The sequence below is a fragment of the Larimichthys crocea genome, chromosome III (genome assembly GCF_000972845.2).
Source record: "Larimichthys crocea isolate SSNF chromosome III, L_crocea_2.0, whole genome shotgun sequence".
In the NCBI taxonomy this organism is placed as follows: domain Eukaryota; kingdom Metazoa; phylum Chordata; class Actinopteri; family Sciaenidae; genus Larimichthys; species Larimichthys crocea.
In genome coordinates this window covers 1,968,180-1,989,423 of record NC_040013.1, presented here as the reverse complement: position 1 = coordinate 1,989,423, position 21,244 = coordinate 1,968,180, and the positions used below count along the sequence as shown (strand labels likewise).

The window sequence follows — 21,244 nt, the reverse complement described above, 5'->3', positions numbered from 1 at the left end:
AATGAAAAAGCATAAAATGTAAAAATGTTTGTCGGTGTACTCAAATACACATTTTCCTCGGAGTCCCGCCTTTTTTTTATTTTTTATTTTCCTTGATTGGTTTGTCAGACAGTAAAAGCATCTACGCCTCCGCTCTGCCAATCCTCTCCTCACTAGCTATGGCACTTTGAAAACAACAACAAACAAAAAAATAATAAAAAGTCTCGTTTTATTGTATTTTTTCGTCAGTCCTGTGTGAAAGAGGTTCTGTAGTCGAAGCACCTTTCAGGTTTTTCCGCTTACAGGCTGCTACATTTCTGTTTTATTTGCTCTTGCTAGGATGCAAAGACATTCTAAACAATAAATTAATTTTTTCAACGCTACTCCCAATTGCACGCATCTGTAATGCATCGAGAAAGTTTTACAAAGCACTGGTCATCATTCTCTCTGTCACACACTCACTCACACACAGGCTTTTCTCAGGAAAAGGAGGAGGAGGTTTTGGGGTGGAGTGTATTTGACGTATTGTAGGAAATGTGTGTACAGTGTATTAAAAAAACGTCCGCAGCTTTTATTGTGCGCTCTTGCGATGTCAGTCTGTGTTGATGGAGTGGTAAAACAAAAAAAAAGGCGCATGATGCGTTCAGGCTACTCCATAACATTCAGAATAGGTTACCCCACCCACCCCATCCCATCCACCCACAAACCACATTGTTCCCTCCCGCAGCAGGTTATAAGGGTCTCTCTCTGATCCAATAAGGCCAGTTCAGAAAAATTGTTATACCAACTCACACATCCCAATAACAAAACAAAAATCTCAAATCGAACAAATATTTCATAGTTTGTGTATAAATAGGAGCCTTTTATTTAAAAATTCTTTCAGCTTGTGAATGGAAAAAAACTGAATTGATTGAATTGATGTGGATTTTTTTTTTTTTTTTTTTGCCCTAAAACCCATCGCCCACCCTGCCGATAATAATAACCCCCCTCCCTATTGAAACTCACAATATCATGAGAAGAGAAAAAACACAAATAAGCCCCGAATGTTTCATTGCAATGAAACGTCATGCAAATAGAGAACAGAACAACAATAGGCTAATAGTAATAGAAGAATAGTAGTCATAATAAGAACAATAATAATAGTAAATAGTAATAAAATAAAAAATAATCTTACAATGCAAACATGACAGTAGTAAATGCCTCCAGTTCTTATTGCTACAGTATCTTACTTACAGTGTTGCGTTGCCACTCGTTCTTGCCAGCACATCCCCCCCTTTCTTCTCTCGTAACCCACATCCCACCCCTCTGATTCACAGTCTAACAAGGGAAAATAAAAAAACAGCACACACAAAAACTTCATATTATTCAGAGTTGGAATTCACTGTCCCGGGTTCGAGGGGTGGTTTGTTGTTGTTGTGATGGCGCTTGATTCACAGCTTACTAGTGGACTTCCCTCAGTGTCCCGAAAGCAGCAAAATAAGCAGTAAACATGACAGTTTATATATATTTATATATGTTTTTCTTCGTGTGCTACGTAACAATGCTTGTCATAAAGTCTGGGCTCTGATTTTTGGACAGTGAATTCATGCTCCACACACACACACACACACACACTTATCAAAGCCTTGTCTGGGCAGTTTCTGTGTTTGCCTGCATACGTTTGGCAGCGTATGCCGTGTTGTTTATTTATTAACCCTAAAAAGTTCTTCTTCTTATTATTATTATTATTTTATAATTTTTCTTTTTTTTTTTTTTGTAAATTTGCAAAAATATTTAAACCCTCTTTTAATGCAAAGTCAGAAAAAGAGCTGCTTCCCTGAGAGATGCTGCGTAGTGCATCGAGCCTTTTTAAACGAGCAAGTGATTGTCTTAAAGAGTCACTGGCCTCTGATCTGGGGTCGGGGGGTCAGGGGTCAGAGGTCGGGGGTGAAGGGATCTCTTGTGAATGGATCGCTGAGACACGTGTGGATGAAAACGGTTTGGCCACTGTGCAACGAACAGATCTTCACTTTTAGTGCATGAATAACACCAGATCAGTCCATTAATCACAAGTCATCAGCTGATTACTTTTGTGCTCTTATTGTGTAGTGGGTGACTTTATTTTGGTAAATAGCTTGTTATAAAGGAAGCTCTTTAAGCTCTCGTTAAAAAAGAAGAAATGCATACAGAGCGTAAGGTTTCAAATTGTTCCACACAGTGTTTGCACAGTGGCCTAATCAACATAACATTAATGTAGAGAAAGCAACAAAGAATGATCGTTAAGTGCTACCGATTATGGAAAAAAGGTGATTGTCTATCACAGATTTCTGGATCTTTCGATCAGTGCTCTGTGTTCTGTCCTAACCCCAGATCGTGTGGCGTCTGAATGAATACCACCCATAGAGATGACTGTTATAGACACGATTAACGATCAAGAGTCAAATATAGTGCATTGTTGTTTTAAAAACTCTGTTTTGAACATCTGGGAATAGGAAGAGAAGAAAAGGAGAGAGGAGTAAGATCAGAAAGGCAGCGTGAAGAAAGTTATTATTGCTCTTTAGAGGAAAAAAGGGTCCTTCATATTCAGCCCGGAGTGATTGACATCCACCGACTGGATTGTGCAAATAGTGACGGGAGGGGGAGGGACGAGGGCGCCTCATACGATACGAGATTGGCAAGATGCGACTTCAATTCAAGTTTGATTTAGTTTTTCCTTCATTGTGATTTCTCTTCACGAAATCTCACGCCAAGGCGCTAACACGGAGGGAGCGGGGGGGAGTGAGGTCCTAGTTTCTGATTGGTTGTTTCTGGTTGATTGTTCGAAAGCAGTCCAGCTTTTTTTTGTTGGACGTAATTATTGCAGCGAGAGAAAAAAATGATTGATAGGACGGCAAATCTGCCAGATTCTTTTACTTGCAAAATAGAATATTTACGTATATATCTTCAACCTTGAAAAGTAGTAGCAATTATTTTCTTCTTCTTTTTTTCTTTTTTTAAATTCTTCATATGCTCTCTTTACAATTCTATAAGTTCTCATCAGAAGGATGAAGTACCTTCTTTACATATGAACAAAATCCAGACAAGGCTTCTATATGTCGACTCCCGGTTTTTACCCAATATTCTTTTACAAGTCTCAGCTTTACAAATTCTGTACACAAAGAAACTATCAAATAAAATAAAAACACATAGACATAGGTATAATCAGCCACGGTGGACTGCTGTATATTTAAATTAGGACTAACTTATTATTTAAACAGAACAAGAAGTAATACTGGAATCCGCTCTGCACTAGAAGAATATCTACAATAGCTTCTCTAAATCCACAGTTCCCTCCCCCGTCCAGCTTCACAATTTCTTCACGTGAAAAAAAAAAAAAAAAATCAATCAAACAAACAAAAGTTTTTTTGTTTTTTTTTCCAAAGTTAAAACAAATTAACTTACCCATTTTTTTTTTTTTTAAGATTGACAGCTTAAAATTGTTCCTAGATGGTTTTTAAAGTCTGTACATTTCTGGTCAGTCAGTTCAGTTCAGGAGACAGGAGGAAGCCCCCGCGTAGGTCGTGGCTCGGGGGGCGCGTTTCATTTATATATACATTCTTCAGACTGTATCGGTGAACATGATGGAATAAGTGCTGGACATTCCTAGTATTGTTGGCGGTAACTGTAAGTTTCTGGCAGGTGACTCCTCACCCTCCAGCCTGAAATGAAGCTGGGGGAGCTCAGGAATATGTGGTTGCCATGTTGATGACATAATCGACACTGTCGCCGCTGTCGTCTCGTCGGACGTGGCCTTATTTTCTCGTTCCTCCGCTGAGGCCACGGGCAGTCACTTGGGCATGACCATGGCGGAGTTGGGGTCGGGGTTGAAGAGTTCTTTGTAGAGCGGAGGGAAGAGGACATTGACCGTTTCTGGGTGGAGTTGCTGGAAGGCCTGGAGCTCCTCGGTATGGAGCGTGCACAGGGCTGACAACGTTGGGATTCGGCTGATCAGCTGCCAGACAAGAGGGAGGCACAGTCAGGGATGAGGAAAGATACAAACGGAGGCAGGATAAGAAGAGAGATCTGCCAGAGGAGCTGTTGAGCCTGACGGCAACGCTCCGGGGCGACCCTGAGGTGACATCTCACTACAGAGGCATGACCTACCTTAGCCAGTGCGTCTTCATCCATGTGGTTCTTCTGCATAATGTGCTGCAGAGCAAAGTAGATCTTCTCCTGGAGCTTTTGGACTTTCCGAGGCTCCATCAGCCACGGCCGATCTGACAGAATAAAGAAAGAAGTGTAAAGAACCTGCTTGCAAAGCGTCCGTCTTGTTCAGGTACTGAGTTCCTGCAGGATGCTTCCTGTGTTCTAATAATATTTGGGAATGTGCACTGACCTGTGGAAATTAGTACAGCTGCTGAGAACAGAGCGATCTCCTCCTCCGTCAGTTGCAGTGAACACAAACTCTTGGCAAAGTCAAACACCGCACCCACTAAGTCATCACAACCTTGGAGGGAAATAGAGAAGAGGACGGCGAAGGGCAGACAAAAAAAGAGATTTTTGTTACACTTATTCCAGTCAGGCGTGTGCCTCGTTTAAACCAAGAAGAAATGCAAAGGTAGTAACGTCTTACCCAGAGCTTTGAACATCTGCATGCCTCCGTACTTCCCTTCAAAGAGCACGGTGTTGTTGAGAGGGTTGAACGCCCTGCACATCCGCACCAAGACTACTTCCAAACAACCTGGAAGAACCACGGAGAAAGATTGTGATGGATCTGAAGATGAGATACATCCTCTGACGGAGTGTTGTCCCTGAATCTGGTCCACTCACCTGACTTGAGCAGGAGGATCTGGTCATTCTGGCACAGTTCCATGAACCCTGAGATGCGCTTGGCGAACTCCACCACGTACTGGATTGCATGGGTGATCTGGATGGCACACTGCTGCCACAGCACGTCCCGGGGCTAGAACCAAACACACACACACATTTAGGGTTTTATGTTCTGTACTTGCTAAGACAGGAGAGGCTCAACTAGAGGACAACTTCCCATCAGTCCTGATGAACGTTCATGTCAAACACATGAACATGGAGATGTGATGATGAAACACCTTACACCTGTAGCATGGCAAATGAAAGTAGCTGTAATAACCTCACCTTGTTCTGGTACATCTTGACCTCTTCGTAGGAGTGTGTCTGCCAGGCGAGCTGCTGCAGCTCCTCTGTTGTGTACTGACATGTCTCCAAGTGGGACTTGATGATATTTTGAGCGATGCGGTCTGGAAGAGACGATTGTACAGTTTGGTCATTTTATTTCTACATTTGATACATGCAGAGAGACTTCAGGCACTACTCCTTAATTTAACATTCTCTTGGATTCGTGTTAAATCCTTAATTTGAATTTAGCAGCCTGAGCTGTACATACAGCGATATGACACCTTGTCAGCGAGCTGTGTAAGCCTGTCTGATCTCCTCTTCTGCTCTCAGATTAGCACTCTGACTCAGGACTCTCTACCAGGACTACATGTGGATAATTCATTTTAAATGAAGAAGCTTTTGACTGTGTGAAGATATGGTGCAGCTCTCTCTTACCCAGCTCTCCCATGCTGACATTATTGGGTCCCAGCTGACTGTCCTGGTAGCCTCCGTAGCTGAACAGGTTGGGTACTGGCGTCAGGTCATACACCGGCTCCTGCTTAATGTGTTTCATGCCCGACATGTCCAAACCTGACTGGTCTGGAGACGGCTGGGTGGAATCCATCCCATAGTATCCCCCTGGGACTCCGCCTCCGTTACCATGGCCACCCTTGGGCAGCTCAATGACATGACCATTGGCATAAGTGCCCCCAATCTCATGGTTAAGGGTGGACAGTCCGTTGGATAAGCTGGACGAGTAAACACGTGCCAGAGCTTCGGCTTCGCCGGTCTGCTGCTGCCGCTGCTCCTGCAGTCGCGCCTGGTGCTTCTGGACCTCTGCGTACAGGCTGTCACGCTGCTTCTTGGACATGCGGCCAAACTTTACCGCTGCAGCGAGACACGAAAGAAAGCAAAATGAATACCAAAACCAAACATTGTCTTGCAGCTTCTTCAGGTAGGATAAATCAGTAAGAAGTTGACGTATGAAACTGGGCCTCACCATCTCTGGACATTCCTAGGGCGAGGCATTTCTGCAGGCGGCAGTGTTGGCAGCGGTTGCGATTTGTTCTGTCGATGAGGCAGTTCCTCTGGCGGGGGCAGGAGTAGGATGCATTGTTCTGCTGACTCCGTCTGAAGAAACCCTGGTCACATGTCAACAAAGAGCGTGAACATACGGACTTACAGGTTAACCCGTGCACGGTTAGGTGCAAACGTTTTGAGGACGTGCAAACAGAAATCTGTTTAACGAAGTCTCACCTTACATCCCTCACACGTTATGACTCCATAGTGGATACCTGAAGATTTGTCTCCGCAGATTTTGCATGGTATAACTTCGATTTGGGCTGCAGGGGAAGGACAGAAAAGACGTGCGTTACTAAACACATTTTGGACGGGACGTGGACTGATTCAGTCCCCTCACAGTTTTTTTAAGACCTCAGTTGGAGGTCTAATTTGAGGTTCAAAAAAAAAACCTCTTAACCCGGGTGTGTTGGCTGCAGGACCCGATCGAGGTGTGTCTGCGTTCAGTATGTGTGTGACTTCACAAGGGCACAGTGACATCTGGACACTCTGTACGTCCTTGTAAGAGTTTTTTCTAACGAGCGAGATGTGACAAGGACATATGCGTGCACACACACACACATAAATGACAGGACAGCATTAATGGTGTGTGTGTGTGTGTGTGGGTGGCGGGTGTTCTTTGTGTTGAGGCTTGAAGCTTGAAGGACAGACCCCTGCAGGTTACAAAGGTTGGCCATAATGAGAAAAAAGGTTACATCACTGAAGGACCACTCTGCAGAACTCTTCCTCTCTCTCTCTCACACGTCGAGGTCTACAACCTTTTTATTCGCGCTGTCAGTATTTAGCTCTCGGCGCTTACAAACCTACTAATTTATCTACTTTACATTTAGGGTTTTACTCACTGTGTATTGGCAGCTCCATGTAAACAACCAAAGGCACTTCAATCACGCACACCGAAAGCACCTATCAGCTGCGTCTCTGCACGCACTACCCATGATATATGGAAAGATAAAGCCGCGGTGCCTGTTAAGAGATATGAGATGGATGTAGAGGCAGGCAGGTATGTCTGCTGAGATGGCACACCCTCTATAAAGAGATTAGACAGCCCATCTAATCCTAAATTATTTCCCGACGAGCTGGTTGCCTCCTCTGCTGAGCGCACTGGCTTAGCCACAAGCTGAAATAGCCATTCACTTGTTAATCTCCTTGCATATTCTCACCTGTGGGGAGATTCTGCATTCCCCTTAAGAACATTGCAGAACTTGCACTCTGAAACTGAAGCTGCATGTCATGAGAAGGAGTCGCCCTGGTTATTTTTGTGCATTTGTGCACGTGTTCTTGTTGTTGTTGGCGGCATCGTTTATGTGTTTATGCATGCATGTATACTGAAATGTCTGGTGGTGGGGGGGTGGGGGCATGAGTGTGCAGTCTATATAATTAGATAATCCCATATGAGGATCAATGGAGATAGTTCTGTCGGTCTAAGCGTCTGACAGGGGACACACAGGTTGCCGTCTATACACTCTACCTGCAGCTCAGGGAGTTCGACAATCGCATAGTATCACTAAATTCCTGCTTTAATACAAACTGATAGTCGGGACAGGCCGGCTCCCTCCGCTGAGCTGTGTTCTCTTTGCATCAACCTGGACACCTTTTGTCAAGTGGCAATAATAACAATAGAACATTTGTTTTAACTGACTTTCATTCATTCACTCGTCTATCTGCCCTCTAGTGGCCATTAGGAGGCGTTAAATTGTCTAAAAACTGCCTTGACACTGGACTATGCACCGTCCTTCAGTCCTATTGCGTTATTATCTTTATAGTTGTTATCCAAGGTGCCGATGGGCCTTCAGTCGCTTCATTTCTCTGTTGTGAAATTACAATTTGCATTTAGTACCTCGATCCCAACAATAGATCATTGTGTGGCTCCGCGGTCTGTGAATGAATGACCTGTGCGCTGCCGTTTGACTGCTGCGCCGCTTAAAGGTGGCGTCGCTCACGCCGTGCATCGCTGGTGCAGCTTCAAGACGTGACCCATTTCCAACCAGCCAACTGGTTCCAAACTGGGTCAGAGCAGAGCACCGGACTGGGACGACACACACACACACAGAGACTATACACATACACAGAGCTGTCAATGAACGTGGCCTGTAACAAAACTATTTATAGTCTGTAAAAACAGGTCAGTCGCGCCCCCAAGATGGCTGTTATCAACGGACCACATATGAGCTGTAAACAGGAGAAGACCCGAGCTTCTTATCGCCTTCACACCGCACGCACTTTCAGTCAAACTCTTTGATTAAATTGTTAATCATGAAAGAAGTGAGCTGCGTTCATCCCACACCTGCTGCTGCTGTGATGTGGATGTACACACCTTTATTATTTCTCTCTCAGTGATTACATTATGTCTTCACTGTATTTCTTTTTGCCCCGTGGGAGATCGTACTCCTCTTCTGTATCACATAATTATGCCCAAAGGAGCTCGGGCGTGTGGGCATGTGCATCGTTTCAGAGAAGGTTTGAGTGAGCGTTTCACTTGTAAAGAAGACGCAGTGCAAGATAAAGTACATGTACATGTCTGCGTGTTGACAATTGTGAATGTGTGTGTGTGTGTGTGGGTGTGTGCATTGTCGAGTGTGTGTTTTTGCTCATTGCCAGCGGGGACTGTCAGGTAGGATATAGGGAGACGGTCATGACAGCATTGCTGTTGCCAGGGTGACCACCCACTCGCTGCACTCGTCTGGCTGTCACGGCGATGATGTGCTAAGCTGTCACACTGTTAAAGGAAGTGATGTCATCCAGCTCTCTCTCTCTCTCTATCAGTTTTCGTCTTGTCCTCGTCTCTCGGCGGCGGCGGCTTTGTGAATTGTTTACCACAGGAGGACTCCCACTTCCACATCCAGTCAACAATGCACGCCTTGTTAGCTGCAGCGGTGGATTACTGCAGATTTAAGACGTGGTATCTGTCTGAGTGTGTGTGTGTGTGTGTGTTCTTATTGTTTTCAAAGTTAGGATGTGTGATAATGCAGTGTGGGTATGTGATTTCATGCTTTTACATTACGGCAGCAAACTTCCAGCTTCAAATTCATGCTTTTACATTACGGCAGCAAACTTCCAGCTTCAAAGCTGCAGAGAAAGTGAGTTTCTCAAACTGCAAACCTCTCCTGACAGGCATTTCCAGAATAAGCGACTCTCTCCTGTAGCTCTGAAGCTACACGAGGGCCTTCTTCCCAACCTGAGCTGACCCACTCCGAGCCGAGCCGAGTGACTGACAGCGCGTCCTCGGCACCAGGCGGGAGCGCGACTGTTATCCTGAGGTTATTATGTAAGAGCGGGGACTGCAAGGCTGGCGATTCCTCAGCTAAGAGGGAGGATCAGGCGCGCACAATCTCTTGAGAGAGAGAGGAAACGAACTGGAGATGAATATTACAAAGAACAAGGCTTGTAGAGTGAGAGTTACCACACGTGCATGCATGTGTGTGTGTGTGTGTGTGTGTGTGTGTGTGTAGCTGATTATGGCCATGAGGGCTGTGTTGCGCTGGCACGTGTGTTATGATAATTGATTTTTAATGAGGTGAGGATCTCCTGTGTATTTCCTGGGCTGGCCCTCTCTCTAAATAGAGTCCTAATTATCTACACTGCACCACAGAAAGGAAGAAAAAAAATCAGCAGCTTCTAGCACCAATATCTTAACAATACTTCAAACACACACACACACACACACACACACACGGTGACAGGAGCATTTTAAAGGGCGGCTCTCGTCTGTAACGGCAAACGAAGGCCACTAGGTGCTGCTGTGCATGTTTGGTGTCCGTGTTTCAAGTGGGGCAGACTGGACATGCATGTTTCATTCATTCAGCCTGCGGGCGTGAGTCTGCAACAGAAACACACCCGCGGTAACCACACACACACACACACACACACACACACACACACACACCGGCAGCTTACAGAACAGTTGAAATCACTTTCTAGCTTTGCAACTTCAGAAAACGCAAACACGACTCCCGGGGGTGGGATGGGGATGAATGTGGGTGGTGTCTTCACTTCATTAAAAAATATGCATCGCTTCTTGCCAGTTAACTCGATCTCTTCTGGGAGAATGGAGGAGATCAGCACTTCACTTCACCCCCCTCCACCACCACCACCACCACGACGCCGCTTGTTAAATCTGCTTTTAGATGTCTACATACTGTGAATTACGCCATCACTGTTCGCCATCCACTGCGCTTCAGTCTGTTTGACTTTTTCATTGGAGTGTTCAGTGAAATCATTCCAGTTTCTGTATTTCATGATCTATTTCCATCTCTCAGCTCTAGACTCTTAAAGTCTTCCTCGTCTCGCAGCAGAGCTCAGAGAGGAACAAGACTTTCTGTTTCCTCTCTCTCCTCGTGCCGACGATGAAAAACACTGAGGAAAACTTTGGGTGGCGTGATCGCTGAGTGGATTAACACACACACACACACACAGCTGGGAATAGTGTATAGCAGTTGGGTTATCTCCCCCGTGTCTCCTGTCATGTTTCACACTGTCCCATTAAAATCAATGAAACACAGCCACTGCATATGCTTTCAAACGGACTTGTGCTGTCACACTTTTCTCTCTTTCCTGTCTTAAGTGTCTAAAGAATATTATTGAAGTGTGGTGGACAATCTGCTCTGCATGTCTTACTGACTTCAGTCAGCAGTATTCACTATATATATATATATATATTTCCAGTCGGTCCTCATCTCTCCTACTTGTCTGTCCTCCAGTAAAATCCCCTGAAATCTTCTTCTTATCACCACAGCTGACCCCTGTGCATCATTATGTTTCCTTTAACTTGATAAATGAGATAAACTAAAACAATATTTTGTTATTTAACTTGATAAATGAGATAAACTAAAACAATATTTTGTTATTTTGTCCCACAAAAAGTCTTTTTCCATTTGACAAAAGAAGCTGGATCATCTGAAAAATCATCTAAAATATGATTTAAATCAGTAAATAACTGAAAGACTACACGTGGGATCATCTTTTGGTACCTGCAGAGTTTAGTTGGTATCAAACATATTAAAGTTAGATAACCAGCCTTTTGTGTTTACGCTGGATTTTATCAAAGATACATTTATTTTTATTATTCTTTTAATTCTAACAATGTTGAATTCACATTGAACAAGAACAAGATTAAAGCAGCATATAAATACTCAAAGTCCTTCATTCAAAACTTTAAACAGACGTACCAGAAGTAAAAGTACTCATGCAGCTTCGATCTTATTGTAATATTATTATTGCCACATTCATCAGTTTAATGTTGCAGCTGGAGAAGGTGGAGCTCCTTTTATTGACTTTATGCAGCCGGGGATTGATAAAGTTTTATGTTTATCTGTGTTTAATATGGTTGATTAAAACGTAGAATATTTGAGTTGAGTAGAAATATGAAGTAAAGTACAAGTACCTTAAAATTCTACTGAAGTACAGAACAGTGAATCAATAAATCAATCAAGCTTTGCGTCACAAGGCGATAATTAGACAGAATAAGAGAGTGGAAATAAAGACAAATTGAGATTTACCAGCTGTAATAATGAAATAAAATATAAAGTATGTTGTATGTGTATGCAAGGTTATTTGTTTTGCGTCGTTGGACGGTTGATGGGACAAAAGAAGACGTCTCCGCGGACAGGTTTCACTATTTTCTGACTTTTTTATCGACTTTAATTGAGAAAATAATCTGTAGATTAAACGATGATGACACAGTACTGTGTCCTGGTCCGGTCCTGGTCCGGTTCTGTCTTTGTCTTTGTCCCCCCCCCCCCTGTCATCTCCATCCCTCGACCGCCAAACACGTCTTTGTCCACACACACACACACACACACGGTACGAACATACATGTCGTCACCGACCCCCCACCTCTCCTCTTCCCGCACTTTGCCAACACACACACACACACTGTCCAAACAGTCAGAAACAGTCCCGTCCCCCTCGTCCCCCTCGTCCCCCCGTCAGAGGACATGAGCTCGTCCAGCTTTGCCATGCATGACAGCCCCCCCAAAGCACTCTGGGTAATTGCTCAGATAGCAGGTCTGGGATCAGCTGCGGTTCGCTCATGGAAGATTGTGCCGCGGCGTGATTGGACGCCACGGAGAGGGAACAGAAGGGGGCCGCTGGCTGTCATCCAGTGCATCGATTCACACGCACACACACACACACACACACACACACACCCTCACACACACACACACACACTTCAGACAGACAGAGGCACATTCACACATGCTCGGACGCATACGTTACAGCAAACTGCTTCTGAAAAAAACGCAGACTTTACAGTATGATTTCTATGCACCCCCTCCTACACACACACACACACACACACACACACACACACACACACAGAGTCTCCCACCCTGTGCAGCATGTGTCATCAGATGGATAAGAGGAGATGGAGGCGTGGGAAAAAATCCACAGGGTAAACCCAACTCCTGCCTGAACACACACACACACACACACACACACACACACACACACACAGTCTGTCCATCTGCTTTCTCAGATCTGCCTCTCATGGTCACTGTAAACACACATACACACACATATACACACATACACACAGGCGTACGCTCACACTCGGACCCCCTGGGTGACCTGTAGGACCCTGACGGCCTTTGACCTTTCCTTAAGGACTGAGCGACGCATCAGAGTGGAAGGAACGAGTCCGAGTGTGAGAGGTCTGCATCTGGTCATTACCGTCCTGACACACACACACACACACACACACACACACACACACACACACACACACACACACACTGCTTTAAGCTCTGTGTTATATATTTGATTTCCTCTCTCTCTCTGTCACGTTAGCAGGCATGCATGTGTGCACAGCGAGCTGTTAAAGGACACGGCCGGGTCGTGGTCGGGGTCGTGGTCGTGGTCGGGGTCGTGGTCGGGGTCGTGGCGTTCTGGATGAATCAAAGCACAGAGGAATATTTTTACACACACATGTACACACTCACTGAGATCCTGTTGTTTCATTCCCGAGGTGAGAAAATAATGTTTTGTTGGCTTTGGCCGTGTCCTCATGCTCCCCTTATAACCTCACGCTCCTCCTCCTCCTCCTATGCTGTTTCTCTTGAGTCTAATTGTAGATGACAGTGTGTGTGTGTGTGTGTGTGTGTGTGTGTGTGTGTGTTTGAGGGGGGAGGGGAGAGGAAAGGTGGCTATCCCAGTGTAGAGAAAGAGAAGAGAGAGACATCCACAGACAGAAAATGACTCTGGGCTCTTACATAAGATGCGAGAGTTTTGTTACGAGTGACGGTCAGTCGGATAAAACAGAGAGCGGGAACGTCGACATGAGCTTTAAAGCTTTAATGAAGAGAGCAGCACTTAGTGTGAAGAGCTGACAGAATTAAAGAGTGTGTGTGTGTGTGTGTGTGTGTGTGTGTGTGTGTGTGTGTGTGTGTGTGTGTGTGTGTGCTCTCCAAATCTGGTTGGATATTATTGAAACTATGAGATTAAAGTGTGTGAGTGACAGTTACTTGTTTATTGAAACTATGAGATTAAAGTGTGTGAGTGACAGTTACTTGTTGTTACAAGTTACTTTGCGTGTACTTAAACATTTTACCAACAGAACATGATACAGTTTGATATATTTGTTATATGAAATGTAACTTTTGATACTTTGAGTACATCTTTATTGTACTTGTGTTCCTCTCAGTGTGCAGCCGTGTTTTATCATTTGTAAATGTGTTGATGTACCAAACTTCTACTTTTAATATAATATTTGCACCCTCTCTGTGGGTTTATGCATTCCTCTGAGTGACGATATGATGAGTTTTAAAAAGGTTTAAATGTACGTGTGCATTTCAGTGTGTGTGTGTGTGTGTGTGTGTGTGTGTGAGATCGTGTGTGTGTGTCCTCTCTCAGGGATGGCCGCTAATAGCTCGCCTCAGGCAACAATTTAACTCAGCCTAACAAGGTTCTCCCCAAAGTGGCCCCAGGGGCATCTCTCACAGAGGCAAATTGATCACAAAGACTATCACACATGCATGCGGCTCGGCTCGGCCCGGCTCGGCCCGGCTCTGCTCTTCACCTGCTCCCTTCCTCCCCCTCCTCCCCTCTCTCTCCCTCTCTAGTGGGATGATTTAACAGAATGCGTTATGAACATTAAATCTGAGTCAAGAGAGCGGAAGCAGCAGTCGGTTTCATAACTGCAAACTCTTTGTGAATGACAGGAGACCTCAGGTCCACGGCCACGGTTTAGGACACACTCGTGCAAACACACACACACACACACACACACACAGGTTAAGAGAGGTAACTCAGGATTTAGACTCACACACAGAGAGAGAGAGAGAAAGAACGATAGACCTAATAAGAGTCTCTTCAATGCGATTACAAGCACTAAAACAGGCTAATCTTTGTCATTAAGAAAAGATGCGGCGCCCGGCTAAGTCATATTATGGGCTTATTGTTGCCGGGTGGGTGCGACGTTACCTGCCAGCGCTGAACACCTTCAAAGAGTCGAGGCATTTAGCCGTGTGATCTTAGATTTCACATAGCTAATGTGGGAGACCAACGCTGCTTTCTCATGCAAAGGCCGGAGACAATAGAGTTCATTCAGGCTCTTTTCCTGCAGTTTCCCAAATGTCACGCTCAAATAAAACAAGGAGAGCCGGTAACTTATTCCATCTGTACATGTACACGTGTACGAAGTGGAATATTAAAGTGACAGCGACCTGCAGTGTGTGCACTAATCTGCTTTGAGTGTTAGCTGAGGTCTAACAGGGGGTGTGTGAGCGTGGACTTTGGACACTACTATGACGGGTTCTGGCGTTATTCATTGCTGAGGGCAGCTACAGTGTGCGAGTGTAATGTGAGAGCAGGATAGTTTGTATCTGTGTGTGTGTGTGTGTGTGTGTGTGTGTGTGTGCACCCTGTGCTTTACTTGTGCACACACACTCGTTCACACATGCAGGATTGCACTATTATATAACTCTCTCTCTTTTCTTATCTCCTTCATTCACTTTCCCCCTTCTCCCTCTTTCTCCCTCTCTGTCTCGTCTCATTTTATCTCCTGCATTTTAATATTCTTCTTCGTCTTTAACATGAATTTATTCACTTCATAGATCCTCAAGTAATTCTACGCAGACGTCGCGGAGAAGCGCAGGAAAAGGAAGTGAGTGTTGCTCTTTAACCCTGCGTTGGTTCGGGGGCAGATCTTCTCCTTGACTCTTGAAACCTGAGTTTAGAAATGCAGGCGAACACACTGACTCTGACTTTGGACTGTCAAACACTGCCGCTCTGTATCTCACTGATTATGAGACAGCAAAAGCTCAAAATAACGACAAATAATTTCAATACGTCTGATGATTTCCACGCTCTCCTCTCGCTCTCTGTTCATATATGCGTCACCCTCTTTCCCCTCCCCCCCTCTGTTTTTTTTTTATACTTCAATGTAAATCGAGGAAAAATGTGTATGTTGAATGTCACTGTGCCTCCGCTGAGACACGCCGGCTTCATGGATGAGTAAAACTGACAAAACAGAAGGAGCTGTCAGGAGGACTCCATGACTTCAAGGCAGATTTAGAGTTTAGGAGTGGTTCAGGCTGAAATCCCTCCTGGCTAAGATAAAGTGTAGACACAAACCGGAGCGTGCCGCGTAGCCCACGCTTTGTGTGTATGAAGATTAAATGAAAAAAGAAAAGAGAGACTGAAGAGGGGGGAAACTGTTCGACTCCGGCAGACAGCCGCGGAGGGATAAAACCAACACGGAGAGCACGCCGAGCACACGCTGAACAAACACGGGCTGTGATAGTGGCTCAGTGGGAGCATGCAGGCCACACGCAGCACGGAGGATGGTTTGAGTCGACGGCCTGAAAAAGGTCAGGCAGGCACGCCGGGTGAGGAGCAGACCGTGGGTTTCTGAAGACAGTGTGTGTTGTAACAGCTCTGGCGGTACCTCAGTCAGTCAGTAGGGCTGTGCTGAGGGATTAACAGTGTGGCCTGCATGGGCTCGGGGTAATCTCTCCTCTCTCCTTACATAACATCGGGCCATTAGTCAGCACAAACACACAATAAACAACACAATCACCGACGCCGAGCTCCACAGGAGGAGCACACAGACCCCCCGATCGCACCGCAAAGACCTCCGATTCCCCGCAGGCCAGGTGCCCATTGTGCGCTTTAAGTGATTTTCATAGCAACAATGGAGAAAACGGCGATTTGGTGACGAAGCCTGCGAGCTGACCTGCTGCTTCTGCCCCCATCATCAGCCAGCGTGACGTACGGCGCTCCATATTTAGCTGGAGTTGTTCATTGTTGGTGCTCTTGGACAACTTTAAGTGAAACATGCAGACTTCCTGTTAATGATTTTCACCAACAAACTGTCCGTGCCTCGCTCAGACTCCCTGTTTAGCATTTATAACCTCCGTATAAATAAATAAAAAACACTATATTGCATTTGTAAGGGCTGCAACTAACAATTATTTTCATTATCGGCCAATCTGTTGAGCAATTTCTTGATAAATCGATGAGTTTTTTGGTCAGAAAATGTCCTAAAATGTCTTATTGTGTCCAAAACCAAAAGATATTTCAGTTTACTGCCATAAAAATAGAAAATATTCACGTTTAAGAAGCTGAAATCACAGAATTTGGTTAATTTTCTCTTAAAAATGACTTATCTGCGATTAATTTCAGATAAATACATATAATAAACTACGCTACATATCTCCAGGTGTTCATTTAGAATTATAACACATGATTTGAACACATATTTCATATTATTACAGCTGTTTACTGTCGTCCAGCAGCTCACAGGAGCAGTTATAGTTCATAACAGCACTTTACATCTACATTATAGCGTGTTTATTCAATATGTGCTCATAAACCATGAATAAGAGGGTTAAAGTTGAGGCTTTTATCGAGCGACTTCATGCATTTATGGATCTGCTAACATTAAAGGTGAAGTGAAGCTGTGCAGGTTGCGTGCCATAGATTTATCTGCACAGACCGCTTCCGCTGGCTTTGACTCCAGCATTGATCCCGGGATGCTTTAGGATCGGACAAATCGATGCTCGCGCAAACCTCCAGAGCAAAGCGGGATGGGACTAATTCTATTGGCATGAGGCCGTCATGCGTAGTGCTGCAGCTGTGTGTGTGTGTGTGTGTGTGTGTGTGTGTGTGTGTGTGTTTTCAGTGCTTGTGATGATGCATAAACGACGTTGGGAGTTTTTTTAGTTCTTCCCCTCCGTCCTCTTTTTCTTTTTCTTTGGACGCGGCTCGTCGACACCTCGCTGCTTTTGTTGCTCTTTCACACTCGCTCTTTTTCCACCGCGGAGGAGATTGCGATTGACACGTATCGCTGACAGAGGAGATCAGATGAACTCCTCCTCCTCCTCCTCCTCCTCCTCCTCCTCATGCTCCCTCCATCGCTGAACTCTCTGACCTGTCTGACCCCGGAGCATCTATGTCGGTGTGAAAAGCTCTCAGGCTCATGCGAATGACAGAAAACATGCAGAACATCCACAGTTTATGTTTGTGCGGTTTATCGGTTATTTTAGCACAAATCTCAGTGCTGTTATTGGTGATAACTCACTGAAACTGTTAGTTTAGTTAGAGGCGGGCGCTGATGATTGGCTCTTTGGATAAACAAACTTATTTCTGACTAAATGTGTCTTTTTTTTAAATAAATATAATATATAATATATAATATAACGACACTGTTACTGACAGAAATAATTATCCCTGCACAAAAACAACAAGGACACAAAGCTCCATTTTCTGAGATTTAAAAAAGGCCGTGCTGCTGCTGCTGCTGCTGCTGCTGCTGCTGCTGATGATGATGATGATGATGAAGATGATGATGATGATGATGATGATATTATATTATATTATTCTGTTATTTTTCCGGCCTTTCCCGTCCACACGATGCGGTGACATCATCTTCGGTCAGGGGCTTCAGGAGTTGTGTCTATTGTTAAATGGTAATTACCGCGGCTCATGAGGGGCCTCTATTTTTTATAACCTTGTGGTTTGTGAGCACATTTCTGTGTATAAGGGCAGCTCGAGACTCCACACACACACACACACACACACACACACACACACACACACAACACAGGTCGAGGAGTGGGGGCCGAGCGGCCCACACTGATTTAATTCTATCTGACAAAACCCTTTGGGGCGTGCAGAGGGAGAGAGGAAGATGGAGAGAGAGAGGGGTGAGACACAGAGAGAGAGAGAGACGCTTCAGGGGCCTCTTCTGCCAAACCACGGCTATGAAGTGAAAGCCTTCGGTGTGCCTACACCCCCCCCCATCCATCCTTCTCCACCTCCGTCCCCTTCCCCTTCTTTAAAGCCTCCCGTCCAATGCACGACAGTGGTCGCCATTAAAATGTGGATAAAACACAAGGTGCATGACGGAGGAGAGAGACAGAGCGAGAAAGGTGGAGGCTGTTTGTGGCCTTCTCATGTTGTGCTGCCTGAAGCTCAGACAGACAGACAGACAGACAGACAGACAGACAGATAGATTTAAATTGAGTTTCTGTTGTTAGAATATCAGCAGCAGTCAGTCATTTCTCCTCTGATGTTACCAAACCACACTCCTGATCACAGCCCAGACTAAAAACTCTTTTGTTTGAATCTTTCTCCACATTAAAAGCTGAAAAGTTCAAACTTTCTTAAACTTTCTCTCTCATCCTTCTGACATGACGAGGTTCTGTCAGGTCAGGTCACAGCACTTAAACATCATTCAGGGTTTTAAGTTGAACGAGTGTCGCAACTTTGCGCCAGCTGTAACTGCACAGCATTTAAGGACACTAAATAAAACATTTAATAAGCTGATGGATGATTTGTGGAATATTAAAGCTGAAAAAAAAAATCTGATTTTAAGGGATTTAAATAAAATAAAAAAGTGTGAAGAGCTGTGTTCACCTGTGTGTGTGTGTGTGTGTGTGTGTGTGTGTGTGTGTGTGTGTGTGTGTGTAACATTGACGTTGAATTTCAACATCCCCGGCGCGTTTTACGGAAATGGGTTAGTGGAGCGCGTAAAAATAAAAATAAAAAGTACCAAAGAAAAAAAACATCCACCTAAAGTTTAAAGTTTGATCAACGCGACAAACGAAATGTGCAAAATAAAAACCTGCTTTTTATTTCTTTATTTTTTGATTTCACAGCCCGATCTGATCTGATCTGATCTGATCTGATCTGATCGGATCTGTGCAGCCTCTCCGTGAGCTGCTGCGCGCAGACGATTAAAGCTTTAATCAAACATCATGCGCCACTTTTTAATTTTACAAACACAGACTGGATTTGCGCATGAATTTGCAAAATCTCTAGGCCTTCACACACACTCAACACACACACACACACACACAGATCCAAATAAACTTTTACGCATTTCTGCTGTTTAAGGTGCCGCGAAATCCAACCACACACTCCCGAAAAAAAAAGCTCTGACAGACTCCCAGGAAAAAACTTCCAAGGCCAAATGTTGGATAAAGCCGTGTGTGTGTGTGTGTGTGTGTGTGTGTGTGTGTGTGTGTGTGTGTGTGTGTGTGTGTGTGGCGGGGATGAAGCTTGGGGCAAAGTGCGGCGGTGTTTGGATGGTTCTTACCTCGCATGGTGTTGGCGTTGCTGGAGCTGCTGCTTGCTGAGGCTCGCTTCCCAAAGCAGCAGTCATGAAGAAACACACATAAACACTTAAAAAAAAAGGATGGAGTTTGGTGGAGGAGGATGCGGTGTGGAGGTGGTGGAGGAGGTGGAGGTTGGGAAAGGAAAAAAATCCTCGGTTTAAAAATAACAACAACAACAACGGAAAGAGTGGAGATGATCTGCGTCGACGTCCACTGGCTGCCCTGAGTGGAGGCGTCTCTGCGCTAAAAGCATCCCAGACCGGGGCGCATGGAGGCGGGCTGAGGTCGCTCGGTGAGTCGGTCGTTGCGCTCTGGTCGTGTGGTCTCTTTTCTCATGACATCTGCGCTCTCACCTCTGTGGGAGGGTTTCACTGTTTCTGCGGGCTGAGGGAGGGAAGAGAGTACCGGAGAGGCTTTACCCGGCGGCCCCGATTGGACTGGAGCACTTTCCGCTCCTCCCACTCTCTCTCTCTCTCTCTCTCTCTCTCTCTCTCTCTCTCTCTCCTGCACACACACACACACACACACACACACACACACTGTGCCGCTACAGTACACAGACACAGCAAAGTTTTAATGTCACCTTCCACATCAGCTCCATGCAATCTAGGCTATTTCTTCTTTTTTCTTTTCTTTTCTTATGCATGCACAGAAAATCTTTAATCTGGTCTCATATCTCGGAGGCTGCTGCAGAAATCCAACATCCTGCCTGCTGGGGACGGATTATTTATTCCTCTTGGTGCCTCATTTATTTGTTTGAATTTAATGTTTCATTAGATTAATTCACAATGAAGAGAATACAAGTTAAAAACACTGATTTCAGGAGACGGGGAGGGCAAACGGTGACAAAAATCTGTCATCTGTCGACTTTAGACTGATACAAACTATGATATAGAACAACAGCGGAGATAGGAGCATTATTGCACAGATTTAAAACATATTACGGTTTAAAAAAAATAGATTTTAATCACTGATTTGCTTCAAGTATTCAAGCTTTAAAACTTGTAATTGTAATATAGAAATATTATCATAACCACAGCGGACATAGAAGCATTATTGCGCAGATTTAAAGCACATTACAGTTTTTAAAAAAAAGATTTTAATTAGAATTTAAGCTTTAAAACTTTACATAGAAATGTGCATGGATACTTTATCACCACAAGAACTGATTCTCAAATGAAATCAGATTTTATTTGTATAGCCCAAAGTCACATTTTCCTCTGAGGCTTTACAATTTGTACAGGGAGTGACACCCTCTGTCCTTAGACCCTCGGTTCGAGTGAGGAAAAACTTGCCCACAAAAAACCTTTAACAGGGAAAAAATGTGGAAGAAACCTCAGGAAGAGCCACAGAGGAGGGATCCCTCTCCCAGGACGGACAGACGTGCAATAGATGTCACGTGTACAGGACAAATCAACACAAACATATTGTACAATTACAATTATTATCAATTACAACGACTGATAGAGATAGAGAGACACAGATGCACATCAGCAGCAACTAACTATAAACTGTAATGGAGATATGGTAGCAGTAAT

The 21,244-nt window shown here is 44.6% G+C and overlaps 1 protein-coding gene across 1 annotated transcript; it reads right to left on the bottom strand.

Annotated features, from left to right (window-relative positions):
- Nucleotides 1-72: 72 nt before the first annotated feature.
- Nucleotides 73-20,102, bottom strand: rorb (RAR-related orphan receptor B). Its single transcript, XM_010729378.3, has 10 exons — nucleotides 19,688-20,102; nucleotides 6,328-6,413; nucleotides 6,071-6,212; nucleotides 5,527-5,958; nucleotides 5,092-5,213; nucleotides 4,768-4,900; nucleotides 4,571-4,678; nucleotides 4,334-4,444; nucleotides 4,102-4,214; nucleotides 73-3,949 (listed from the first exon to the last, which is right to left on the bottom strand). Exons 1-10 carry the CDS (start codon nucleotides 19,692-19,694, stop codon nucleotides 3,785-3,787), a joined length of 1,419 nt encoding a protein of 472 aa, XP_010727680.1. The 5' UTR covers nucleotides 19,695-20,102; the 3' UTR covers nucleotides 73-3,784.
- Nucleotides 20,103-21,244: the final 1,142 nt, after the last annotated feature.